This window comes from Peromyscus californicus, unplaced genomic scaffold (assembly GCF_007827085.1).
Source record: "Peromyscus californicus insignis strain IS unplaced genomic scaffold, ASM782708v3 Scaffold_19__1_contigs__length_69161282, whole genome shotgun sequence".
Classification (NCBI taxonomy): Eukaryota; Metazoa; Chordata; class Mammalia; order Rodentia; family Cricetidae; genus Peromyscus; species Peromyscus californicus.
In genome coordinates, this window is record NW_026294491.1 from 40887794 (window position 1) to 40914805 (window position 27012).

General features: G+C 44.4%; 2 protein-coding genes across 7 annotated transcripts in view; both read left to right on the forward strand.

The window, feature by feature from the left end:
• Znf451 (zinc finger protein 451) overlaps positions 1-7791 on the forward strand; it is a 61454-nt gene extending 53663 nt beyond the window's left edge. For 2 of the 6 annotated variants that reach the window (XM_052745220.1, XM_052745224.1), the window contains 2 exons: positions 1504-1569; positions 7101-7791. In XM_052745220.1, coding sequence (XP_052601180.1) covers positions 1504-1569; positions 7101-7147 — 113 coding nt within the window. In that variant the 3' untranslated portion in view covers positions 7148-7791. Of the gene's footprint in view, positions 1-1503 lie in introns of all 6 variants that reach the window. The other 4 variants (XM_052745223.1, XR_008219923.1, XM_052745221.1 and 1 more) reach the window with 4 other exon arrangements.
• Positions 7792-14524: 6733 nt separating this feature from the next.
• On the forward strand, positions 14525-26940 carry Bag2 (BAG cochaperone 2). Its single transcript, XM_052745236.1, has 3 exons — positions 14525-14714; positions 23865-23974; positions 25108-26940. The coding sequence occupies exons 1-3, from the start codon at positions 14602-14604 to the stop codon at positions 25515-25517; spliced, it is 633 nt and encodes a 210-aa protein (XP_052601196.1). The 5' UTR covers positions 14525-14601; the 3' UTR covers positions 25518-26940.
• Positions 26941-27012: the final 72 nt, after the last annotated feature.

Here is a 27012-nt window from a genome sequence, read left to right on the forward strand (position 1 = left end):
CAGTGATGTTCTCAGTTGTGCGGATGGGTTGGTTGAGGCAAAAGAACCTGTTCTAAGTCTTGCAGCCTGTGCATGCTATGCATGCTATTCAGACTGACAGCTTCATGTTTTTGGACCTAAGAGGTGAAATGTTAGGGTCAGTTTGGACATGCTGCTCTTGGAAGACCTAGACTTTACATTGTGGTAGCAGAAACCTGTTGAGACTTCTTTTTTATTCTTTTGTATTTGTTTTGTTCATTGTTTTTTTTTTCTCTCTCTCCCTTTTGCTGTCTTTTAAAGTAGACTTTATTACATTTATTTATTTACTTGTGGTTGTGCACACACACACACACATATACCACTGCACACTTACAGAGATCACAGAACCACATGCAGGAGATGGTTCTCTTCTATGTGGCACCAGGAATCAAACTCAGGTAGTCAGGCTTGACGGCAGGTACCTTTAGCAGCTGAGCCATCTCATCAGCTCTTTCTCTCTTTGTTTTCTATGTCTGTTCTCTAGACTCTAGGGGCTGGCTTTGGTTTTTAAAACTAAATGAAATGGGCAGGTGGTGGTGATGCATGCCTTTAATCCCAGCACTCGGGAGGCAGAGGCAGATGGATCTCTGTGAGTTCGAGGCCAGCCTGGTCTACAGAGCAAGATCCAGGACAGGCACCAAAACTCACAGAAAAACCCTGTCTCGAAAAACCAAAACCAAACCAAACCAAAACTAAATGAAATGAGAAATATACTGCTCGAAATATGTGAAGCATTTTACTTAAATAGCAAAATTTCTGCAATAGAAACATGTAATGAAATACAAAAACTTAATTTTTATTCAAAGACAATTGTGAACTTTTTTTATATTTTTGCAGAAGCAAGTACTACTTATATTTAGTTATTTTTATTTTGATTCAGCTACTATGATATTCATGTTATTCACGTGCATGTCTTACAGATAATTGTATGTTGGTACATTGATATATGTCTATTTAAATTTGATTAAAAGTGATTAGCCAAATAAATAACAAGGTCACTGATCATACCAGAAGTGATTTTTCCCATAGCTGGTTAATCATGGCAGTTTATAGAAACTTGAGGCTCCTTATGAAAGTCTGTATGACACTAGATGAGTTTGTGCAGTGTGGTGCCATTGTCAATTAGGGATTTTTATTATCTTTATAAAGATGAGTACCAATGATTTGAAAATATAGGAGACTTTGTCAATTTTTAATATTACTAGGTAAGCATTAACAGCAAGCCTGTGGGGCTAGCTGTGTGGTACTAATGAATAAGCTTGGTTTGAGGAAAGTCTTTGAAAATACTGTTGTTTGGCAAGCATTGTGGTTCACACTTGGGACAGGAGAGTTGCTGTAAGTTTGAAGCCAGCCTTGGCTACAGAGGGAAATTCTGCTTTTTAAAAAAATCCAGTAACAAGATAGAGGAAAAGAGAGAGTACTGTCTGAGAATATGCAACGTAGGACACAGTTCTTGAGAAATGTATTTGCACTTCTCTTTTGCAGAGTGTGACAGTGACGACAGCAGTGGTGTGAAAGGCACTCCCGTAGAGGAGCTCAGATCCACAGAGGGTAAGAGCTCGTCCCTGCCGCACGGGGGTGTGCGCTGTTAGTGGTCTGTGATTTCCTGTGCCTTCACTGTCTCCTTATTCCTCCTTGTAGACGATTTCCTCAGTACATAAGATGACTGAAAAGTAAACCTGTTTGTAGAAGACCGGAGCACGTGAACACACTGTGGCCATTTGGCCACATCCAGTCCAATGCCTCACTTGCAAATAAACTATTGAGAACTGTCTTAGTTGGGGTTTCGAATGCTGTGAAGACATACCATGATAATGGCAATTCTTATAAAGGAAAGCATTTAATTGGGGTTCGCTTACAGTGCAGAGGTTTAGTCCATTGTCATCATGGCAGGAAGCACGGTGGGACATAGGCAGACATGGTGCTGGAGAAGTATCTGAAAGTTCTACATCCAGATTGGCAGGCACCAGGAAGAGAGTGAAAACACTGGGCCTGGCTTGCACATCTGAGGCCTCAGAGCCCACCCCCTAGTGACACACTTCCTCCAACAAGGCCACACCTCCTAATAATGGTACTCCTGTGAGCCTATGGGGGCCATTTTTATTCAAACCACCATAGAAGCACATTTTTCCTCCTTCAATGAAAAGCTCTTTCCTTCCATAGGCTAGGGAGCTGTTTGTGTGACTTGGCATTCTGCCATTCCTTGTCTAACCATTTTTTAAATTTATCCTTTCCATTATAAACTGAGTTTTTTAATAATCAGGGAAGAACAGTCAGTAGATCTTCGCAAATACTTGAGATTGCACTGATAATGTTGAAAGTGTAATAGTATCTGTTAATGAAAGGAGAATCTTGTTTACACTGCATTGCAGTACTGTGGGTCCTGAGGCAGGAGTGGAGGCTGGGAAGTAGGAAAGGGAATGTGGCTGAACACGGAGACGAAACAGCCAGGTCATTTGTTTCCTACGCATTTAGTCAGTCTCTCAAGAGCAAACTAGAGCTGTATGCTGGAGGAGCTTTGGAATTTGAGTTTGGCGATGGAATTGATTTTTTTTTCTTTCTTTTTTTTGTTTTTTGTTTTAATAAACTCAAACTGTGGTCTTTTCCTCTTATAGCCAAGTCACAGGCTAACGAGGTTGGCAGAAAATATACAACCTAATTAGAAGCAAGCGGCTTGCCCAACAGGTTTTCCCAACATGATCTTTAAGGTCTACGTCTGTGCTTAGCGTTCTCGTAATGATGAGGTAGACAGAGAAAGAGCCTTAGTGGAGTTGAAACAGAAAGTACCACCACGTTGCTTGCCGAGACCACTGAAAGATAAACACCACGGAGCAGGAATTCAGATTTTTGCAACCTTTATTCAAAAACCTATGACTAATTCCAGGAAAATGACAGCCAAAATTCTAAATTTTAGCTACCCACATATTGGATTCTTCAGTTTTGTGGACTTCTGGCTAACCTGGTAAATCTGCATTGTGTACAACTGAGTATGTTTCAGAACCTACCCCATTTTGTTGTTTTTGCAATGTGTTTTATAGTTAGGAAATGGAATATTTTTTATAGTTCTTAGTTTGGGGAAAGAATTACTGTTAAAAATTCCAAATAACATGCTGGGGACATAGGTCAATTGGTAAAGTGCTTGCCCACTGTGCCGCATAAGATCAGATCTGGTGGTATGTGCTTACAATCGGTCATTAGGTAAACAGACAGGAGAATCAGACATTTGAGAGCATCCTTGGCTATCTAGTGATTTGGAAGCTTGGATGGTTACATGAGACCCTCTCTCAAAATTCTAACAAATGAGAGGTCATCCAAAAAGATGGTGCCTTCAACTGTTCACTGGTTCATTTGAGGTGGCAACATGAAGTCCATTCCTAGAACATCCAAGGGCCATGGAAGGTGGTTTGTTTGGTTCCTGCTGATGCCTTCTGTGCTGACAGCATTCAGTCCGCAGTGTATCCCTGCAGAGGAATGGATATGACATCTCTCCATTCTCTAGTCACTTTCCCTCACCCCCTTTCCTCTACACAATAAGTAGCTCAGATGTCATTTCTGTTAATTTTCTGGTTTTGTTTTGTTTTGCTGAGATGGGGTGTCCATACTGTTTAGGCAACCTTGAACTCATAATTCTCCTGCCTCAGCCTCCCTAGTAGCTGAGATTACAGGTTTACACTATGCACAGCTGAATTTCTTTGGTTTGGGACTAAGCTGTGGCTACAGCTACTATCTGTAGAAAGCTGTGACTGTGCCATGCCAGGTGCCCTTGACATAGCTCTGTCCACATTCTCATCTTTGCTGAGCTCCCGGATGAGTTCATATCATGTTTATTTCCTTCCTTCATCAGAACCTAGCATGGTGTTGGGCATGAAGTGATTGCTTGGAATAGACATTTAATTTCTTTATTTTGACGGAAGTGATTCAGCTATGTTCTTTCTCATGCCATACATAATTCTTGGTGTATATCTCTTCTTATTTCTGGGGATATATACCTAGGACAGGAATTGCTGAGGTTGAACTTGACATATTACTAAAACGTTTTCCAATGTGGTTGTGTCACTTGTCACTAATTGTAATAAGACAACTTCACTATTGGTCAGGCAAGTGGCTTGGAATTTATTATGTAATCCAGGCCAACTCTGAACCTACCTATGGCAATCTTGCCTCAGTCTCTTGAGTGAGGAAACAGGTGTGAACCACCACACCTGAGTCATTCAGTCCTTTTAATCTTAGTTAGTAAAATAATTGTGTACTACTGTTTTTTTATTTTTATTTTTTTGCTGAAGGTTTTTTTCACCTTTGTAGGTTAACTTACTTTTTTGATCAGTAATAGCATATGTGGTTATTTTGTTGTTGTTTTGTAGTGTGTTTCAGTACTAGATATCAGACTCAGGGCTTCATGCTTCATAGGCACACCACTCCTACCCCTCATGAGTAATGTTTGCTAACTAGATAAATATTACCTTTCCTGATTCCCTTTCAAATATCGTTTTCTATTGGATCAATTTGATATCTATGGGTTGAAGATCACTCCCCCCCCCCCACTAGTTTTGTGTATGGCAGATACTTTCTCTCACTCTGTGACATTGATTGGCCTTTTTTGTTGTTGAATGGTTCCATGTGGTCTATCTTGTTTTATTTGGTTTTTTATCTTTTTAAGATCTATTTTATTTTATGTATATATGTGTACTTTGTACATACCTCATGCCCGTGGAAGTCAAAAGTGTCAGATCCCCTAGAACTGGAGTTGTGGGCCATCACGTGGGTGCTGAGAACCAAGACCAGGTAGGTCCTCTGAGAGAGCAGCAAACCCTGCTAACCACTGACCATCTCTCTAGCCTGTGAGCTTTTTGTCAGGACTGACTGCTCAGGCTCCAGTCAACTTACTCTCTTATCTTTGGAGTGCTGTGGTGCCTTTGACTGATAGAAGGAGTTTGTTTTTGTTTGTTTTGTTTGAGACAGGGTTTCTCTGTGTAGCCCTGGCTGCCCTGGAACTTGCTCTGTAGACCAGGCTGGCCTGGAACTCAGAGATCCACCTGCCTCTGCCTCCTGAATGTTGGAATTAAAGGAGTGCACCACCACCACCCAATGATAAAAGTAGTTTTAATTCAGTTCTATTATTGACATTTTCCATGATCTTGTGAATTATACTTCTGTCATTAATATACATATCCTTGCATTGTTTTTTACTTTTACAATTGGCTATATCAGGAAATTACTTTTGTATATTCCTTAAAATAGGAGTAAATCTCTATTTTCCTACATGGCCTTTTAGTTTTTTTTAACCTCCTTTTACTGAAAAGAGCATATTTTCCTAGGTTACCTTTATTTTAATCATGGTTCTGTGTCTGGGACAGTTCTGCTGCTCTATATCAGTAATATCACATTCTTAATTACTGTAAGTTTATATAGAAGTCTTGACAGTCTGTGTTTTGCTAAGTGTCATAGCTTTCCTTTGTGTTTAATTGCCTTCTTTGAATTCATCTTAGGGTATCTCACTATCCCTGAGTATAGCTGTAACTTAATGCATGGTGTAGACTAGCTTTCAATATTTTAAATTGCAGACAACATAACAAGCCAGAGCTCCCGCTCAGGAAAATGCAGCTCAGGAAACTTCTTAGAGGTGCCACTAGTGCCTGTCCATCACAGACCAGATGGGGAAAGATGTTGGTGAGAAGCTAGTACAAGCTGATGAGTTGACTCCTAATCCCACCCCCCTGGAGTTTAGCCTCACTCTCAGTGGGAACACAGAAAAAGACCTGTGAGCTAGTGATGCTTGTCCTGTTCACTGCTGTATTTATTCTCTGTGTGTACTGCATGTATGTGCACAGGTGTGTGTGCTCATGTGTGCATGGGTGGAAGCCAGAGGGTAACATTGCACTTCTTTTGTTGTTGTTGGGGTTGTGGTGGTGGTGGTGTTTGTTTGATTGTTTGTTTTTTGAGACAGGGCATCTCACTGAGTCTGAAGTGAGCTTGCCGTCTTGGCTGCACTGTCACTGTCTCTGCCTTCCCAGCACTGGGGCTACAAGCTCACACCACCATGCCTGAATCTTATATGTGTTATGGGTCCAAACTCATATCCTCATGCTTATGTGGCAGGAATCATGTCCCTATCCCCAGTACTGTAGTCTTGTTCCTGGTATATCGTGTGCATTTCATAAACATTTGTGATAGGTGCACATGCATACCTGTGTTCTCTCTCTCTCTCCCTCCCTCCCTCTATCCTTCCCTCTCTGTCTCTGTCTCTCTCTTTTCTTAGATGCCATGTAGCTGAGAGCTTCATTCTGCCTTAGAATTTTCTCTGAGCCTTATTGAGGTATAGTTGACAAATAGTAAATTTCATAACCATTTCATAGTATTGCCTTGCTGTTTCTATCCACCTCCCTCCTTCCCGCTTCCCTTCTTTCACCTCTTCCTTTCTTTTCGTTTGTTTTTTGGGATAAGATCTCACTGTAGCCTTGGCTAGCCAGGGACTTGCTCTGTAGACCAGGCTGGCCCTAAACTCAGAGATCTGCCTATTTTTACCAGCTTTCTTCCCCCCCCCGCCCCCCCCCCCCCCACACACAGGTGAGTGGTGTCTCACTGTGTAGCCCTTGTTGCTGGTCTCACAGAGCTCCCCTGTCTTTGCCTCTCACATGTTGGTGTTAAAGGCCTGTGCTGTCACATTTGGATTCTGTTTCTTTAAAGTTGCATCAGGCTTGGTGACAAGTGCCCCCGAAGCCATCCCAGCCAACCTACTGTTTGCATTTCTTATATGTATCATCCTGAGTCTTTCAGGAAATAAATGATATTGTTCACTGTTGAAGTAGGTAAATGTCAATGCTACTAGAGTCTGCTGAGTTTCTACATCTCTGAATAGAAATAACTTACGTGTTCCTTGGCACACTAAGTGCATGTGTAAAGTTGACTGGGGGTCATATCCAGATTCTCATATTTCAAAATACTCAGATTTTATTGAGGAACTCCATTGCATTGTAAGTTCATTGATTTTGACTTTGCCTTTGGAAAGAAGTGTGTTAATAAAACTCATAAACAGCACATCATTGGTTGTCTATCCTGTTTTAAAATTCTATTTTTTAATGCAGATGTGGAATTAGAAGAAGCTATTAGAAGAAGTCTTGAGGAAATGTAATTAAAGTTATTACCACACAACATCAAGTGGCCTTGAAGAGACTCAGGAAAATGAATTCTTGACTTTGTATTCTAAAGGAGACCAGAAATCTACTTGGATAAATGTTTCTAAAAACAAGTTTTATTCGTTCCTCTGTTCAGAATCTTGGATTTGCTTTGTAATTTGTGCTGTTGTATAAAATTGGATGAAAGGAACAGAAAGCATACCAATGCAAGCATAAGTCATATTCTAGAAATGGGTGTCACGTTTTTCCAGCTAACTTAGAATCCATGCATTTAGGTTAAAATCATCTTTTAGAAGGAAAAACGTGTGTGAAGCTCTTGACTGTTGTGTGTTTTCCCTGTAGCATTGTGTCTTTAGTTTATTTGTACTGTATAAATGGCTCTAGTTTATTTTTTTAGGAATGAAAATGAATATAAATAAAAGGTGCCATAACTCAGTTTTTTCCAGAAATTCTGTGTGTTATGTGACCCTAATGTATGCTATACCTTTGAGATCATTGTTTATGATTATTAGAAGAGGGTATTAGAAGTTGATTATAGAAACATATTAAAGCCAGCAAGGTTCTATGTGCTATCATGCAGCTGTATGCGTGCTCTAAGTAGAGCTGCACATTGCTACAATAAAATCATCTTTGAAACTTTTCCCATCCCTTTCAGCCTTTTGTATGACTTGAAATATCAAGGTATATACATAGAATTAAACTTATTTTTTTAAAAGATTTATTTATTCATTATGTATACAGTGATCTGCCTGCATGTATGTCTGCAGCCCAGAAGAAGGCATCAGATCTCATTACAGATGGTTGTGAGCCACCATGTGGGTGCTGGGATTTGAACTCAGGACCTCTGGAAGAACAGCCAGTGCTCTTAACCTCTGAGCCAGCTCTCCAACCCTGAATTAAACTTATTTTAATTTTAGTTCTTTTATATATTCATGCAAACCTATTTTTAAAAGTTTTCTGATTTTGCCGGGCGGTGGTGGCGCACGCCTTTAATCCCAGCACTCGGGAGGCAGAGCCAGGCGGATCTCTGTGAGTTCGAGGCCAGCCTGGTCTCCAAAGCGAGTTCCAGGAAAGGCGCAAAGCTACACAGAGAAACCCTGTCTCGAAAAACCAAAAAAAAAAAAAAAAAAAAAAAAGTTTTCTGATTTTTAAAAAAAATATATATGCTTTTCAAGAAACAATGTTGAAGGTCTAGTCTACTCAGGAATAATCCTTAACTCTTAAAAAATTCAGTTTCACTGGGCAGTGGTGATGCATGCCTTTAATCCCAGCACTTGGGAGGCAGAGGCAGGTGGATCTCTGTGAGTTTGAGGCCAGCCTGGTCTACAAAGTGAGTTCCAGGACAGCCAGGGCTATTACACATAGAAATTCTGTCTAAGAAAAAAAACAATCAGTTTCATGTTGTGTAACATGAATTATACCAGATGTAAGTTGAATGTTAAAAGGTCTTTTAATAAAAAACCCGGAGCCAGATATTGGAGTAAATGCTGAATGATCAGAGAGACAAAGGAACAAGCCACTGCCATGTCTTACCTCTAAGACTCCTCCTCACATATACCTTTCTCCGCCCTGCCATCACTTCCTGGGATTAAAGGCGTGTGTGCTTCCCAGTACTGGAATTAAAGGTGTATGCCACCACTGCAGGGCTCTGTTTCTCTCCTAGACTGAGTCAATCTCATGTAGTCAAGGGTGGCTTTGAACTCCCAGAGATCCAGACAGATGTCTGCCTCCCAAGTGCTAAGAGAAAAGGTGTGTGCCACTACTGCCTGGCATCTATGTTTAATCTAGTGGCTTGTTCTGTTCTCAGATCTTCAGGCACATTTTATTAGGGTATACAACATATCACTACATTTCCCCCTTGTTGTCTAAAATAATAGAAGAAAGTTATAACTAATATAAGAAAAACTATATACAATAATTACAATAACCATATATAATATATACACTCAAGAATTACATTAACAATGTCCAGACCATAAACATTTGACAAATTTAGAGAAAATACTTTATTATCTATCCTATTTTGGTGAGTCCAAAATCACTTTCTATCCTAACTTGTATTACCAACCCAAAACTATATTTACATGTCTTTCAAACTTATACACTTTACACCTCTTTAGTGAGTTTCTGAATTTCTTAGCAAGGAAAACTATATAATTATCTAATCTTCAACTCCCTCAGAAACCCGAGAAAGAAATAATATTAACTTGAGTAAGCAAGAAGTGCAAACAAGCGACTTCCAAAAACTGAGTTATGACAGAAACAGCTGGCTGCCTGGACAGTCACCCAAGGTTCCTCTGTAACATTGGGGCATCATCTTCGGCCTACAGGCCTAGCTTATCTGACAGACTCATCTGTGAAGCAGGATTTTCTGAAGGGCCTTTCTACCTTGTCTTGGCAAGGTTCGACAGTCCTTTCTTTTGTGTCCTGCTTGTCCATTTGGACAGCATACTGTCAGCAGTCGAGGCAAGGGCATTTTCCTGCCCAGTGGCTAACTTGCCACAAAGAAAGTAAATTCCATAAGGTGTTTCTTCAATGCCCATCATCTTCTCAGAAGTAGATTGGTGCTGCCAGGAGCAGACATGTCTCATTGTCATTAAAAAAAAAAAAAAAAAAAAGACTTATTAAAACATCTTAAATGCCATATTCTGTAGATCTCTGAAGTGTTTGAAGATGACCTGTCTGTCTAAAATATATTTGTTTGACCTTGAAAACATACCTAGTGTGACTGCAAGTTCGATTGTAATAACTACTACCTTTCATTTCTTTGTATCCTAATTGGTAATAATAACTTTCAAAGACTGTTAAATGAACTGTATAGGTACAATCCCTTAAACAAGATTAGAAATGTATGTACAGAATGTTCTAACAAAATCAATCTCAAATTTGTATCAATATACAAAATTTGTATATAATTACAAAAATCCAATCCAATGTAAAATATTTAAAATTAATAGTTGCTTTTTAAAAGTGGATTCAATCATCTGCCTTTTTACCTTATCATAGCTGTATTCTCCCTTTTTTCTTTTCAGAGTAGATTCCATAATCTACTTTTTATCTTATATCTATATCCTTTTTTCCAGAGTAGATTCCATATTCTATCTTTTGTCACATCTATCTCTTTCTTTCAGAGTAGATTCAATAATCTACCCTTTTATCCTGTCATTTCTATATAATACATTTCTATATCATGTTGACTCTCTTCAGTTTAGTTATTCATTGGGTTACATCTGGTATGACATATTTAGTTCTTAAGTATGGAAGCTCCATTGTGAGTAAAAACCTGTATCAGTGGAAGAATAAGAATCTCCTCTTCTCTTGATAGGTATATTTCATGTTATTTGGACAGAAATGTCATATAAAATTTTTGAGTCATAATTTGTCAATATTAAAAATATTTCTCTTGTGCTCACTTCGGTAGCACATATACTACAAATATTTCTCTTGCTGGGCATAGTGGCACATGCTTTTAATCCCAGCACTTTCAAGGCCAATCTCGTCTACACAGTGAGTTCCAGGACCGCATAGTGAGACCCTGTCTTGAAAAAAACAAACAAATTTCTCTAGCTGGCCATGCCTGTGATTCCAGCACTCAGAAGTCTGAGGCAGAAGGACCACCCTATAGTGAGAACCTGCCTCAAAAGACTAAACACAAATTTCTAAGTATTTTGTTGTTGTTGTTGTTTTTTGATTCAGACAGAAAGATGGGACTTGAATTCTCTGCGATACTGGATCGTTTAGTATGAAATAGAGTCTCTAGTATTTTCAATGCATACTAGAAATCATTTTTTTTTTAGTGTCACTTTTTGAGCTGAGTATGTTTCTTGGTCCTTGGGTACATGAGGGCAGAGCTTCAATCCCAGGGACTGCTTTAAAAGCAATGCTTCTCCTCTCTGCCTACAGTGTTCTGGTTTTTGCAGAATGTCTTACCATGTTCCTCAAAGCTATCCTGGAGGAGCTAGTAAGCACCAAGAATGGCCTCTAGCTATCACTCTCTTCTGCTTTGAGAGTTGTGGGCTTCAGGGGTTTGCCACCATGCCTAGCCCTACTTAGATTTTTTTAAGTAGCTATTATAGCTTGAGAATTTGTCGTTTATATTGCAAAAATCAACCAGACTGTGCTTTATTTTTCTTCTGTTTTTAAGATGATGTCACGCTGCAGCTCAGGCTGCTTTGACATTTTATGTTAAAAGTGTCAAGCAAGGCTACAAAAGGCAGGCCTCATGGTTGACCTTCAACACATTTGCAGGAGTTTGCTAAACAGCAAGAAGTGTGACCTTGAAAGTAGCTAAGCAGATGTAGAGCAAGAAGAAACTTTCAGAAAGTCCACGGCCAAGCATGGTGTGTCCTGATAGTCTATTAGGGAGTTTTGTGTTGAGTGTGTGGTTCAGTGTTTGTCCAGCCTGCCTAAGGCTCCCACAGCATGCACAGCAGTCATGGGCTGTAATAGACAGCAGCTGTACCTTTTGGTTTGACAAGAAAGGCATTTCACTGAGGCTCTTATGAAGAGGTAACAGTGTTCTTTAATGTGTTGACATCGCTCACCAAGTGATTTTAAAACAAAACTGCTTCATGATTTGAATTTAAACAAGAGTCATTAATAATAAAGTTGTAGGTTATCCCAAGTTTATTTCTAATATAACAGTTTTTTCATTTCATCATTAATTCATTTGTTCACAAACTACTGTGTATCTACCAAGTGACAGCAACTGCTTGAAGTACGTGAGATGTGACAGTGATCCTGAGAGCTTCTGTCCCTCTGCTGCTCAGACATGGAGAGAGGGCAGCATGGATAGTATTGGATAACAAATACACAGACAGATAAAACCATATCTCTAAGGGATGATGTGGTAAATAGAGAAGGGAGAAGCATAATGGTGCAGGATTCAGACTGGGTTGCAGTACTGGGGATCATCAAACCTGGGGCAGCACACAGGCTAGGCAAACACTCCACCACTCGGCTGTCTCCAGCCCTAGAATTACACCTGCTGTGTAGCCTGGGTTACCCTCCAATGCCGGGTCCTACTGCCTCTGCCTTCTGCCTGCTAGGATTACAGATAAGCACCCATTGTGCTCAGCTCAGGCTTGATTTTTTTCTTTTTTTCTTTTCTTTTTGGTTTTTCAAGACAGTGTTTCTCTGTGTAGTTTTGGTGCCTGTCCTGAAACTCACTCTGTAGCCCAGGCTGGCCTCGAACTCACAGAGATCCGCCTGCCTCTGCCTCCCCAGTGCTGCGATTAAAGGCGTGCACTACCACCACCCGGCCAGGCTTGATATTTTCAACAATGTTCAGGAAAAATTGCACTGGTGAGTGAAGTTAAGCAAAGACTCAAAGAAGGCGAAGGAATGAGCCATGCAAAAAACGTACAAGGTGGCCCCTGACTTGTGGTGTGATATAGGAGCTTGCAAAAATTACACAGACTTGAGAGAAATGGTGCTTTTCTTGTTTACTCTGTGGTGAGCCACTGGAGGTTTCTGAGAGTGTGTGGTATGGTCTACTGTATTGAGGATTCACAGGAGAGGCAGGATAGATGCTGGGGGGACAGATGGGATTCCGAAGTCACCCAGGGAAGACTGGCCAGGTGATGGTGGGATTGGAGGAATCAAGATATATTCTGAAGGTAGAATTGGGACTTACTAGTGGGTTCAGTCTAGGATATGAGAGTGAAAGAGTCCAGGGTGATTCTAGTCTGGGAACTTGAAGATTACCAGACTTGTGACAAAATGCCCTGCTAGTTGTGAAACCAAAATAAGCCAGCCAGGATGTAAAGTACAAAGATTTGCAACCTGTACCCAGCAGGAAGAGCATGGGAGCGTTACCAGAGCAAAGCTCTTCACAAATTCAAAAAGCACAGAGGATTTTATTCAGGGAGCCTATACATATTCATATGGGAGCCTGCCCATTCGAAAGCATGCTCAGTTTAAGGTCACAAATCACAAGAGAGTAGACATCTTCAGACAGGAGCATACACACAGATTATAGTCTGAAAATGCCTCTGCATGCTCAACTTGTGACAAAAATAGAATGCTTTGAAGATGTCTGCTATATCCCTTAGTTCCTTTTCTGTGATAAAACTCCACCACTAAGGCAGTTGATAAAAGAAATCATTGAATTGGGCACAGTTACAGAGGGTCAGAGTCTATGATGGCTGCAAAGACAGATTCTGAAACACTCATCTCAAACCCAAGCAGGAAGCAGAGAGACACTGGGTGGGCATAGCTAGTCTTTTGCAACCTGTCCCCAGTGACATACTTCCTCCAGCAAGGCCACACATAATCCTCCCCAAACAGCCACCGACGACTGAGGACCAAGTGTTCAAATGCCAGACAGCGTGAGAGACATTGCATTCAAACCATTACCTCTCTGCCTTAGTTAGTTGCTAACGTCGACAGAGACAGATGCTGTATCACTGGGCCATGTCTGCAACACCTTTTATTTCTTGAGACCTTGGGCTCTTGCCAAAGCTACCCAGCTTAGCCTTGAACTCACTCTGGCCCCAAGAGACGCTGCTTTGTCAGCGTCCAGAGGAGCTGGCATTATACCTGAGACCTGCGCAAGCATAGATTTTCAAGACATTCACAAAACGTTCCGATTTCACGTTCGTGTCGTGAAATGACAGTGTTTAGTGAAGCCAGATAATTCGCTGTTCATTAGTGTTTAAAATGAGCTGGGGCGCGGGGTGGGGTGGCGGCTGGGGACCTGGGAGTCAGCCTTACTTAAGGGGCTTGACTCTGTTGAGTCATGGAAAGGCTCTGAGTTCTGATTCAAGGTTGTAAATCAACTTCAAGTTTCCCTTTTTCCGTGCTCTGTGCATTGAGACGGCAAAACGCAACTTTAACTAGACACGGCTTTCTGTTTCAGCCCTACTCCATCCATCTCTTACTGACATTTACAGCTTCTGACACGGGCGCCTAGTGACTGTTATTCACAGAGGATTTAAATAAGTTGAGTGTGAAAGTAACAATCCTCTCATTAGAAAGGCGAGACAGTACAAACGCACTCGGCGTCTCCTTATTTGGAGCACGGTGCTGTCCCGGCTCTCCCGGTTCTCTTAGGAGCCTGCCTGGTAACCGGACAGGTCGGGCAAGCAGAGACTGCCCCTGGGGCACACACAATTGTCTTCTGCTCCACAAGGGGACCTTCGCTCCCCACGCCACGGGGCTGCACGGTTTTGCCCTTGCCGTGAACTGTGGGTGCTGGGAGACGCGGCAGGAGCCATCGTGCAGCCCGCCCGGGTGGGAGGCTGGCGACCGGCGCCGGGCTCCGGGGCAGGGTCCCCCCCCACCCCCCCGCCCCATCCCGCGGGGCCGGCGGCTGCGCCCGCCCCGCGCCTGCCCTTGTTTGGCCGCGCGGCCTCGGGGGCGGCGCCGTCCGCGTCAGCGGCGCCCGCGGTGACGGCGACGTGCGGCCCGCGCCGCTGCTGCCCGCCGACGCCGCGGACCCCCGGAGCTCATGGCCCAGGCGAAGATCAGCGCCAAGGCCCACGAGGGCCGCTTCTGCCGCTCCTCGTCCATGGCCGACCGCTCCAGCCGCCTGCTGGAGAGCCTGGACCAGCTGGAGCTCAGGTGAGGGCGGGCGGGCGGCGCGGGCGGGCGGGCGGCGCGGGGGCGCGCTTCGGGTAGGCTCCCCTCCCCCGGCGAGCGCGGGCCTTGCCCAACTTCCAGCACCTTCTGCGTGGTCCCCGCTGCCTTTCACTTTCACGTTTCCAGTGATGCTCTCTGGAGGGAGGTAGCAGTGTAGTGTGGGTCCCTCTCCCTCTCTCTCTCCCCACCTTCCCATTGTAGTAAGTTTCTTTGCCCCAAACCACTTCATAGTAACACGAGAGTAAGGAAAATGCCAGACTGCCCCCTCCCTCCCGCGGCCGGCGGGAATCAGACCCACGAGGGGCCGTGGAGGGGGGTGGGTGGGTGGGGGTGCCGAAGTTGGATACCGTCCTTCCTTCTCTTAGCCACGTGCGATGTCCTCCGCAGTCTGTCGGTATCTTGTTGTGCGTTTAGAAGATACTGGTGACACCTTGGACGTGCCAGCCACAGGCCTGGAAACACGAAGGGCAGGAGTCACACTCCGTCTGCCCGAGATTCTGTCACGGGATCAGCCTTGTAGTAAAACTTCTAAGTACTGAGTACTAGCAACTGCTGTAAACACTGGGTTGTCCGGAACAATTTGAGACCTTATGTGTCTGGTGGAGACGTTAATGTCTCCAGAGCTGTGCAAGTTCTGATTGTGTGCGGGTGCTGTTCGGTGGAAATCTTATCAAGGCACCCCTGAGCCTTCTGGAACTGCGAACATTTTGTTCCCTAGTTTTCTCCAGGTTCTGCATAAGCAAAAGAACAGGAGCCCAAACCCTGAGTCTGGTGTGCCTTTATCTCCCTCCATTCGTCCACCAAACACACGGAAGTGTGTTTGCACAGAAAACTACAGCAAGCAGCTTTGTTACGAGTGAGGCATTCATTATTATTACTGTTAGGAGCAGAGAACCAGAAGGCGAGACATTTTTCACCATTTCCTGAGTAGCCACAAGAGAAGCCTGAACCATATGTGTGCCCAGCCCGGGCCCTTCGGAGGGGCTGGGAATGCTTCCCTCTACGAAGCAGACGCTGAACTTTGACAGTATATTCTCAACTGCTCAGATTTTTTTTCCTTGAAAGGGCTCAGGGAGTTGTTACTCTTCAAGCTGAGTCATTGTCCTGAAACCTGAATTAATGCCTCCCGAGTGCGAGAGCGGTGAGGGGTGGGGTGGGGTGTCCCGAAAGTCTTGGGTTTGACAGGTGTTGCATTCTAATGTCTGATTAATGTGAACGGAGTTCTGATTATTGCACATAAGCAATTAAATTCTGTTTCTTAACAGTTATGCTGAGGGGGAGAGTTTGATGAATGTGTGTTTAATGGCTCAAGGTATGGGGGGTCCTTTTTAGAAGCCACCTTGACAGTGCCATAGAGCACTACGCTATTAAAAATTAGACTTTTAAATATGGGGGACAGAGAAAAGATGAAGCTTCTGTAATTTTCCTTTACCAGCTTCCTTAGTGTACATAATATTAGTCAAGCAGTGGATTTGGTACTGTAAAACACTGGCTTGTAGCCAGTATACATTTTCCATTCAGTGGTACGGATTCTGTTGACAGTGGGAGTCACTTTTCCCTCAGGAAACTGAAACCACACCAACGGTGTTATGTCCTGGAGGATGCACTGACCTCTGGGATGTCTAAAACGCTTTAAAAACGTTCAGCCCAGTTTTACAAACTGTTAGTGGATTGCCATTTGTTTCTAATAGTTTATAATACTAACTACACTATCTTACATCAAAAAAATAGTTTCTACTACATCTTCTCTAAATAGGTAACCCTGTCCTTTCTTGATTTTTTTGCGACCAGTTCTGTTGGGATTCTGCATTTGTCGTGGCTAGATACCTTACTTCTTACTTTTTAATGCTGATTCTAGTTTATAAATAATGCGTGCTAGCATCTGTCTGTATGCTAGGCCCCCTGTCTCTGTGGGAGTTACCATTATCTGCATTCTGCAGATGAGAAATGGAAGCTTAGAGACAAACCACGTGCCTCGAGTTGCAGTCGAGATCAGTGGGCTTCACATTTGAACACAGGAAGACTGGCTGGCTGTGCAGATCAAACACCATGTGTCCCAGGGCTGGATAGATCATTTTCAGCTGTCCAGTTGGCATAAGAATGTGATTTTACTAAAAGAGAAGAAAATCAATTTAGCATTCAATCCAGTGAATATTGAACACCCAGTGTGTGCCGGAGTATCGAGTAGCTTCTAGAAGCTGTGGGTGATAAAGACGCTGTCCAAGGGCTGCCTTTCAGAGATTGGCAGAGGAGGAATGAGTGATAGGTAGGACTGGGAGACTGGCTGTTCATACGTTTCCCAAAACCGATCCCATAGTGAGTAGTTCCTTTCCAATCCCCCCAGGCAGGAAACAGTGGTCACTGCAGGGGCCAGGGACATGCGCTGTTCCCCCCGCCCCACCCCCTCAGGTTTCTTCCTGCTTAAGGTTCCTGTTAGGATGTCCCAGTGTTCCAGGACTCACAAAACAGGTTGCCGCCATATTTAATGTGGAGTAATAGTCTGTAATTTAAAAGAACACTTTTCATATACATTGTAATTTGAAACTTCTAAAACCCTTGAGGGGGAGGATGTTATTATATCTTTCAGCTGTGAGAACACCGGGCTGCCATGGGAGCTTAGTTGGTAGGATGCTTGTCTAGCATGTTCAGAACCCTATTTGATACCTGGCTTCAGAAAGCCAACAGGGTGGTCCCAGTCCTAGAGACGAGAGGATCGGAAGTTCAAGGTCATCCTGGGCTAGGTAGTGAGTTCTGGGCCAGCCTGGGATACGTGAGATCCTGTCTGGAGAAAAAAAAGAAGAAGAAGAAGAAGAAACCGAGGGACTAGGTGCCTTGCCTTAGGCTAACGTACTGGTGAGTGGTTCAGACAGTGAATGGCAGCTACATTTTGGTGACGGGGAGAACCTGTCTTTCCTGACAGTATCAGGAATTGCAGCAGACGCCACGGTCTCCCGTGGAGCCTCGTCTGTGAGTCTGAGAACTTGTTTTGGAAAAAGTTCCGTTCACATACACCCACGGAAGGGAACGTTTGCCGACTCCCTGTTTGTGGAAGCACATATTTTCGTTAAAAAGAGCTTGCGTCGGTGACCCTAAGTCTAGACTAACCACCGTGAAGCGCATGCGTGCTGGCGTCATAGGGAGCGTCTGACTTCTGCTGAAGTTTTCCGCCGGCGCTGACGGTCGCCCTGTTAAACTCTGCTCCTCCTTTGCCTCCTTCGGTCACAGCCAAGGTCTCCTTATCACTGGTGTTGAGGGTGAGGAAATTCCCGCCAAGTCGGCAGCAGTTCTTCCCGCAGTTTGGGTTTTGTGAGCTGCTGTCGGGTGACATCCTCGCCTGCCCTTCCACCTCCGCTGCAGGCTCATGAGATGCCTGGGGGCTGGGGACCAGGTGAGGATGCTCCAGTTCTGGGCTCATGAAAATTTTTACTACGCTGTCCCTGCCAAAGCCTGCTTAGCGTAGAGCAGCTTTCCACGCCCAGGCAGCTGTGATGTGAGGGCGCTTCCTTTCCCCGATTTGGACATGGAGCTGCTCCCTGGATCCCAGTCCATGCAGATATGCCCCTTGCCGACAAGAGAAGAATCATCACATTTTTATTAACATTATAAGATTGAATGTTTATATCGGTCTATCGTAGCGTCTCAAGAAACTAATAGGAAGGGAGAGAGGCAGGCGGTATTTAAGGGTCAGTCACTAACCTCAGACTAATGGAAAAGCTACATAGACAGAATTCTGTGAATCGAGTTTAAGTCCAGCAATAGCTGATGAAGAGTACAAACATAATTTAAACAAGCTGAGTAGTGAGGAATGCTGGCTTAGTGCACAAGAAGCCCTAGGTTTCATCCCCAGTACAAATAAACCAGGCATCACACACGTCTGTAATACCAGCACTCGGGAGGTAGAAACGGGAGGATCAGAAGTCCAAGTGTGTTCCAAGCCAGCCTGGGATACATGAGGCCCTGTCTCACAAGGAAGAGGGCGGGGGTAAAACAAATGAACAGTGCTGTCCTGGCTAGTTTTAAAGTCGCCTTGACACAAGCTAGAGTCATTTGGGAAGAGAGACTCTCAACTGAGAAGATGCCTCCATAAGATCAAGCTGTAGGCAAGAAAGCCTTTTTGGACAGTGGTTCTCGACCTTCCTAAGCTGTGACCCTTTAATACAGTCCCTCATGGTGTGGTGACCCTCAACCATAAATTCTTTTCATTGCTATTTCATAACTGTAACTTTGCTGCTGTTATGAATATGTGTTGTTGGTTTTTTACTCTTTGTGGGGCCTGCCACGCAGCTCCCAAATAAATTCACGCATGGAGGCTTATTCTTACTTATGAATGCTGGGCCTTAGCTTGGCCTTTTTCTTGCCAGATTTGCTTAACTTAAATTATCCCGTCTGCCTTTTGCCTCTGGGCTTTTCCCTTTCTCTTACTCTTATTCTGTGGCTTGCTGGGTGGCTGGGTGGCTGGCCCCTGGAGTCCTCCTCCTTCTCTGGCTCCTTTTTCTTCTCCCAGATTTCTTCCTCTATATGCTCTCTCTGCCTGCCAGCCCCGCCCATTTCTCTCTCCTGCCTCACTGTTGGCCATTCAGCTCTTTATTAGACCATCAGGTGTTTTAGACAGGCACAGTAACATAGCTTCACAGAGTTAAGCAAATGCAACATAAACAAAAGTAATAGTCTACAACAAATATGTAAATATCTGTTGTTTTCTGATGGTCTTATGCAACCTCTGTGAAAGGGTTGTTTGACCCTCCACACACAAAGGGGTCACTGCTCACAGTGACTACTCACACTGCCTTGGTTTTTTTATTTTTTTATTTTTATTTTTATTTATGTATTTATTTATTTTAATTAGTGATTGGTGCAGAAGGAGCCAGCCCATTGTGGGTGGTGCCACATCTGGGCCGCCATGAGGGAGCAAGCCAGTAAGCAACATTTTGTGGCCTCTGCATCAGCTCCTGCCTCCAGGTTCCTGCTCTGTTTGAGCACCCAGACTGCCGTCACTGATGGACTGTGGTATGGAAGAGTCAGCAAAGTAACCCCTTCCTCCCCAAGTCGCTCTGGGTGACGGTGGTCTGTCTCAGCAATAGAAACCCTGACGAAGACAAGGGCCAAAGAGAGTATTGATTTCCTTAAGGGAAAGGAAGGGGGGAAGTGGTGAACAGTTCCTGCCCAAGGGAACCAGAATTCTTTAAAAGATCCTAAGTATTAGGAAGGAGGTTGTAGGAAGGAAGAGCAGCAAATGAAAGGCCCATGGCAAATGGATAAATATATGTAGATGTGTATATTGCTCTGGGAATTTCTACTATGTATAAAGAACTCTTTCAGAAAAACAAAAAAAGCCTCCATCAATCAACATCAGTCAATCAGCCTCCTCTCTGTCTGCTGGAGATCAAACTCAAGCTTTTACAAATCTAAGCACATTCTGTACCTCAAAGCTGCATCCCTAGCTCAAAATGGCTCCTTTATGCACAGATAAAAGGTGGTTCCCCCCCCCCCCCCCCTTAGGATGTTTCCTTTTTAATCTGTTTCATTAACTCCACAAACTCACGGCTGTACCTGATTACAGTAAATGAGCCCTTTTTAGAACAACGTCCGTTCCCTCAGTCATATTTAATACACGTGCACGTGTTAAAATGTAATCTGGTCCTTCAGAGCCTGCACATCATTTCTCTGAACACTGGAGTCATAATTAGAGTTTCTAATTATAAACATTTCACACTGGTGCCAGCTGGGCCTCTTTCATACCTACTGGGCTCTCATTTTTCAGCTGAGGATGCTCCTATAATACAGTCGTACCCGAAGAAGCCTGTAGCCCTACCCATACTTGTTTGTTTTCAGCCAGATTGGTACATACAATTCCTGCCTGCTTCTGCTGGCTCTTTAGAGACATGCCATAAGCGAAACACCTCATGGTGCTATTTTGGGGTTTGACAGGTGGGTGACATGTGGACGGGGTGAGAATGGGAGGTCACGGGTTGATGTGTGCTAATAAAAGGTTGGTGGAATTGTTCCCTCTCTGGCTGCTTCCACTAGTGATCTGGGTTGGAACGCCTGTCCCTGGCCTCACATTCTGGGGTCATCTATCACTCTCTCTCTACAAAAGCTGGAAATGTAGTCACTGTGACCTATAGGAAAGTGACCTGAAAATACATAACTTTTAAATGTGTGAGATGTTTTTCTCTTGCTTTTCATGACTCAACACCCTGGTTTTGAATGGCAGGGTTTGTTCGCCTGTATGTGAAGTTAAGTGTGTGTGTGTGTGTGTGTGTGTGTGTGTGTGTGTGTGTAGTTGGTGGAGGTAGGGGATGAAGTGTTCTATGGTATGTATGATAGGGGTTTTACACCAAAATCTGAAAGAGCCTTTCCCTTTAAATTTGGGAAAAAGCAAAAACCCCATCACTTCCGCTGTCTAATATAGTACCAAAAGACATTAGTCAGTACTGTAAAGGAAAAACAACTGGATGAAAAAGAGACAGAGACTCTTTCTTTTCCCAGACAGTATGAGCACGTTAACTCAGAAGAAATGGTAGAAGTGGTGGGCCACCCATTAAAATTTAACACAGGCAAGGTTGCCAGTTGTAAGCCGAGCCCATAAAAAGAGCATGTCTCAAGCCAGTAATAATTGTCTAGAAACATAATTAAAATGATCTACAACAGTATCCATAAGGTTTCTGGAACACTCAGAAATCCATAAGGTTACTGTGAAGAATATTTCAAAGCTAATAATATATAAAACTGAAGTAAACAAAGAGATGTAAATTATACTACATTGTCAAGAGGATGTCAAATTCCCCCATTTTTTTTTTTTTTTTCTCGAGACAGGGTTTTTCTGTGTAGCTTTGGAGCCTGTCCTGGAACTTGATCTGTAGACCAGGCTGGCCTTGAACTCACAGAGATCCACCTGCCTCTGCCTCCCGAGTGCTGAGATTAAAGGTGTGTTCCACCACCACCACCACCACCACCACCACCACCACCACCACCACCACCACCACCACCGGCCCCGCATTGTTTAAAAATTTCAAACATACAGTTTATATGGAGGAATGAAAGTATATAAATATCTAAGTTACCGGGGGCTGGAGAGATGGCTCAGAGGTTAAGAGCACTGGCTGCTCTTCCAAAGGTCCTGAGTTCAATTCCCAGCAACCACATGGTGGCTCACAACCATCTATAATGAGATCTGATGCCCTCTTCTGGACTGCAGGCACACATGCAGGCAGAACATTGTATACATAATAAATAAATAAATCAAAAAAAATCTACATTACCTTTATAGAAGATTTTGGAGGAGGCTATTCTACCAGTTAATTGTACAGTACAGAGCCCATGATGCTGTAGGAGTGTGGGGGAGGGGAGCGAGCACACTGACTGACGGGAGCCGTCTCAAAGGTACATCTCATGTAGGTAACACAGGATTTGGTGTAAAGAATTTTAAGGAAAAAGGCTGTTTGGTTGTTGCCTAATGCCAGAGCGTATTCTGGTGGACTAAAGAAGTAAATACCGGGAAGGTAAAACTATAAATAGAACATGGGAAAATAGTATGGCCAGGATGTCAGAAAAGCACTTAAAACTTCAAGAGGATAAGCCACAAGGCAAAGCCACGGTAAGTTAACCGCATCAGAGTGATCTCTGTTGCTCAGGAGTCAGAAGCAGGAAAGCCAGGCTGAGTTACGTCATGAAACCGGGTCTCCAAAAAAATAAACGAAGGGGCTGGAGAGATGGCTCAGTGGTGAAGAGCACTGGATGATGTGGTAGAGGGTTGAGGTCGGTCCCCAGCACCCTTCATAACCATCCATAGCTCCAGTTCCAGGGCATTCAAAGCCCTCCTGTCCTCTATGGGCACCAGGCACATATATAATGCACTTACATGCATGCAGCCAAAACACTCAGGCACACAGACCTACAACAAATCTTTTTTTTTTCTTTTTCTTTTTTTTCTAGAGCTGAGGACCGAACCCAGGGCCTTGTGCTTGCTAGGCAAGCTCTCTACCACTGAGCTAAATCCCCAACCCCAACAAATCTTTAATAAAGAGGAGCTCTTTACCGGTAGGCTAACACATGCAGGTGATCCCAGGTGCTTGAGGCTGAAACAGAGCCCAGGGCACCCTGGGTAATAGAGTTAGTATAAGTTTATCTCAGGGGACGGGGCAGTATCTATTCAGTGAGGGCCATCCTGAACGAAGCTCACAGGACAAACGACTTCCATGCCTGTGGCCAATAAGGAGTTCATGTCTTGAGCGTGTAGACGCCAAGTCATGCAAGTGAATGTGAGTGGTCAGAGTGAAGAGAACCAGACAGAACTTCACATGGTACAGAGTGCAGCACGGATACCCAGGAACCAGATGGTCCTGAAGAGTGAGGTGGAAAAAGAGAAGCGGATATACATTGAAAATGCACATATACAGGGCTGGAGAGATGGCTCAGAGGTTAAGAGCACTGCTTGCTCTTCCAAAAGGTCCTGAGTTCAATTCCCAGCACCCACATGGTGGCTCACAACCATCTGTAATAAGATCTGGTGCCCTCTTCTGGCCTGCAGGGATATGTGCAGACAGAACACTGTATACATAATAAATAAATAAATCTTTAAAAAAAATGCACATATACAAATACAGATGTTAAAAGAACAAGTCCACACAGATGAACATGGTCTCTGGTTGCCCCGGGCAAGGAAACAGAAGCTCAGCAAGCTGAGGAGCCAGAGGGAGTGGCCGTGCTTGCTGCCCCACCACTGAGACAGGAGGATTGCTGCAAGTTCTAGGCCTGCCTTTGAAATCCTGTCTCAGAAAACAAGACAAACACACCAGTTAGAATTTTTTTTTAAAGGAATGCTTTTTTTGTTTTTTCCTAAGACAGTGTTTCTCTGTATAGCTCTGGCTGTCCTGGAACTTGATCAGTAGACCAGGCTGGCCCCAAAACTCAGAGATTCACCTGCTTCTGCCTCCTGAGTGCTGGGATTAAAGGCGTGCGCCACCATGCCCAGCAATGCATTTTTGCAGTAATGCATTTTTGCAGTAATGCATTTTTGCAAAGCTTTCTTCGGGTCATTTAAACTTGGGCTGATCTAGATGGCAGCTGAGGGAAATTAATAGGAAGGACACTGTTGCTGTAACAACTGTTTTGTTGTGCCAATTCATGCAGGGTTGAAGCTTTGAGAGACGCAGCTACTGCTGTTGAACAAGAGAAAGAAATCCTTCTGGAGATGATCCACAGCATCCAGAACAGCCAGGACATGAGGCAGATTAGTGACGGTAAGAGCTGTTTCCACAGAGGGGTGCTTTAGACTCCCAGGGAGTCTCCGATAAATGTGAGGCCATGCTTGCCTGACTGGGGGGGCACCTACCCCTGTTGAGCATTAATAGCAGCGAGCGAGCAGCGGCAGCTGCCAGTCGGCGGGCGGTGGTCATTGTGTCGTTGTGTTCCCCACGCCCACCCTAGCCTGCAAGCTCCGGAAGGGCAGGCAGGCAGCACAGCCATGCAGCCTACCTCAGGACCACAGCGCTTTACAAGGTCCTGGACCTTATAAAGGAACACGGTGGGAGCGGAGACTTGGCGAGATGGTCTGAGGTGTGACAGGCAAAGGAATTAATGTAAAACGCACTGCCACGGTCATCTGAGGACTGTGGCAGCCCAGGGGGGAATGGATCACCCAGTACAGTGGGCTGGAGGGCTGGGGAGATAAGCGGTTGAACTCCAGACCCCAAATGCTGTCCATCCACAATGGGTCCTGCCTAGTCTGTCCCTTCACCATCACGGCAAAGGACCGATGAATTAGGGAGTTCTGGAACTGGAAAAGAAGTTGTTGACGGTTTTGTGTATATCTTGAAATGTTACCAGAGCCCACGGCCACCACAGTTTCCTGGAGTCGCTGGCCAAGACTCGCACCCAGGGCCAGCTTGAGTATGTCTGCAGGGGAGAAGGCCAGGGCTTTCTCGGGAGCCCGCTGGTCCTACATTATCACTGCTACTTCCTGGCCGAAAGTGTGCCATGTATTCTGACAGACACGCGCATCCTGTGTGCAGCATCGAGCCTCCACTGTGCCCCATCTCGAACCCTAGCCATCCTCCTAGCTAAACTCTGCTTGCTCTGAATTCACTTTATTTTCATCTCAGCTATAAATGCCTCCACCAAACATGCAGACATACAGACTTGGGGTGGGAGCTGGCCCTTACTGAGTAAAGACTTAGGGCAAAGGTGTTCTGTGACCTAGCTCTGTAATCAAAGACTTCCTCAGTTAATCTTGCACGTGGTAGTGTTTTTGGCTTTTACCTTTAAAAAATTCACAGAAGTGCTTGTACAAAATAAAGGCAGCCACAGATGAACGCCTTGGCATTGCTGACATGGTTAAGTTTCTGTCTCCTACTGACTGCTGTTTCATGTTTAGGAGAAAGAGAGGAATTAAACCTCACTGCAAACCGCCTCATGGGCCGAACTCTCACTGTTGAGGTCTCAGTGGAAACAATTCGAAGTCCCCAGCAAGAGGAATCCTTGAAGCACGCCACGAAGATTATAGATGAGGTGGTCAATAAGTTCCTGGACGACCTGGGAAATGCCAAGAGTCACTTAATGTCACTCTACAGTGCGTGTTCATCTGAGGTGCCCCCCGGGCCAGTTGACCAAAAATTTCAGTCAATAGTAATCGGTTGCGCTCTTGAAGATCAGAAGAAAATTAAGAGGCGACTAGAGACTCTGCTGAGGAACATTGAGAACTCCGACAAGGCCATTAAACTATTGGAGCACTCTAAAGGAGGCGGTCCCAAAAGTCTGCAAAACACTGACGGCAAATTCAATTAGTCTTCAAACCCACAGGCCCTTCCAAACGATGTAACAAAGAAAAACCACTATTTTAAATAACTAGTTCTTTATGTTAGGCATAACCACTTATACCTCATACTGATAACTGTTTCAGATGAGGAAGTATTCCAGTGTTGGTAAGGTACACACATAACACTTAAAACTAGCAGTATTTCAGTCGCCCACTTACAAGTTTTGGACAGCATTGCTGTCTTGAACTGGACTCTAGCCCTGGATATTCAACTTCTGAAGATGCACACATGGTCTGTGGGAAAATAAATAAGGGGCAAATGCATCACACTGCTCTTTCCTTAACCTCAGTACAGATGCACCCAGCCTCTAGAGCAGTGCACTCACACCACAGTGTGAACAGAGCACCCAGCCTCTAGAGGAGTGCACTCACACCACAGTGTGAACAGAGCACCCAGTCTCTAGAGCAGTGCACTCACACCACAGTGTGAACAGGGCACCCAGCCTCTAGAGCAGTGCACTCACACCACAGTGTGAACAGAGCACCCAGCCTCTAGAGCAGTGCACTCACACCACAGTGTGAACAGGGCACCCAGCCTCTAGAGCAGTGCACTCACACCACAGTGTGAACAGGGCACCCAGCCCCTGGAACAGTGCACTCACACCACAGTGTGAACAGATGCACCCAGTCCCTGGAGCAGTGCACTCACACCACAGTGTGAACAGATGCACCCAGTCCCTGGAGCAGTGTACTCACACCACAGTGTGAACAGATGCACCCAGCCTCTAGAGCAGTGCACTCACACCACAGTGTGAACAGATGCACCCAGCCTCTAGAACAGTGCACTCACCACAGTGTGAACAGATGCACCCAGCCCCTGGAGCAGGTGCACTCACACCAGTGTGAGCAAAGGACCCAGCACCCGAAACAGTGTACTCACACCACACAGTGTGCCTAGAAGGATAAAAGGAAACACATCAGAACCTCACCCTGCATGTTCTCAATTTTTTGGGCCATCTGTTTTTATGCATCTCATAACATGTATTTTTATGTGTGTGGAAGCGTGATATGAAATGTGAGGAAAAGGCCTTCATTGTACCATGGTGAAGGTCTGTATCCACCAGACTGCTACGGCCTCTCTCCAGTGTCAGTGTTAATGGGTTTCACCATGGGCTGCCCTGGAGTCACCGTGTGCCATGGGAGCACAGTGTACTGACCCAGTCACTTCTCCGAGAACATGTGGGTGGTTTCACCTTGTTGCTATGACTACGACATGTTCATGTCCTTAGAGCTTTGTTCTGTTCTTGGTCTTCTTTGTATAAAATTCCATTAATGAGTTCACCAGGCCAAAAGATATATGCATTTTCATGGCCGAAAAACAGATTTCTGAATTTTTATAAGTTTTATCAATTTGTACTGCCTTCGGTAATTAAAAGAATCCATTTCACCAAACTCTCTAGCACTGGGCATTGCGTTTTGACCCTCAGACACAGAGCCCTTACTTGTCAGCCCCTTGTTTGCTGA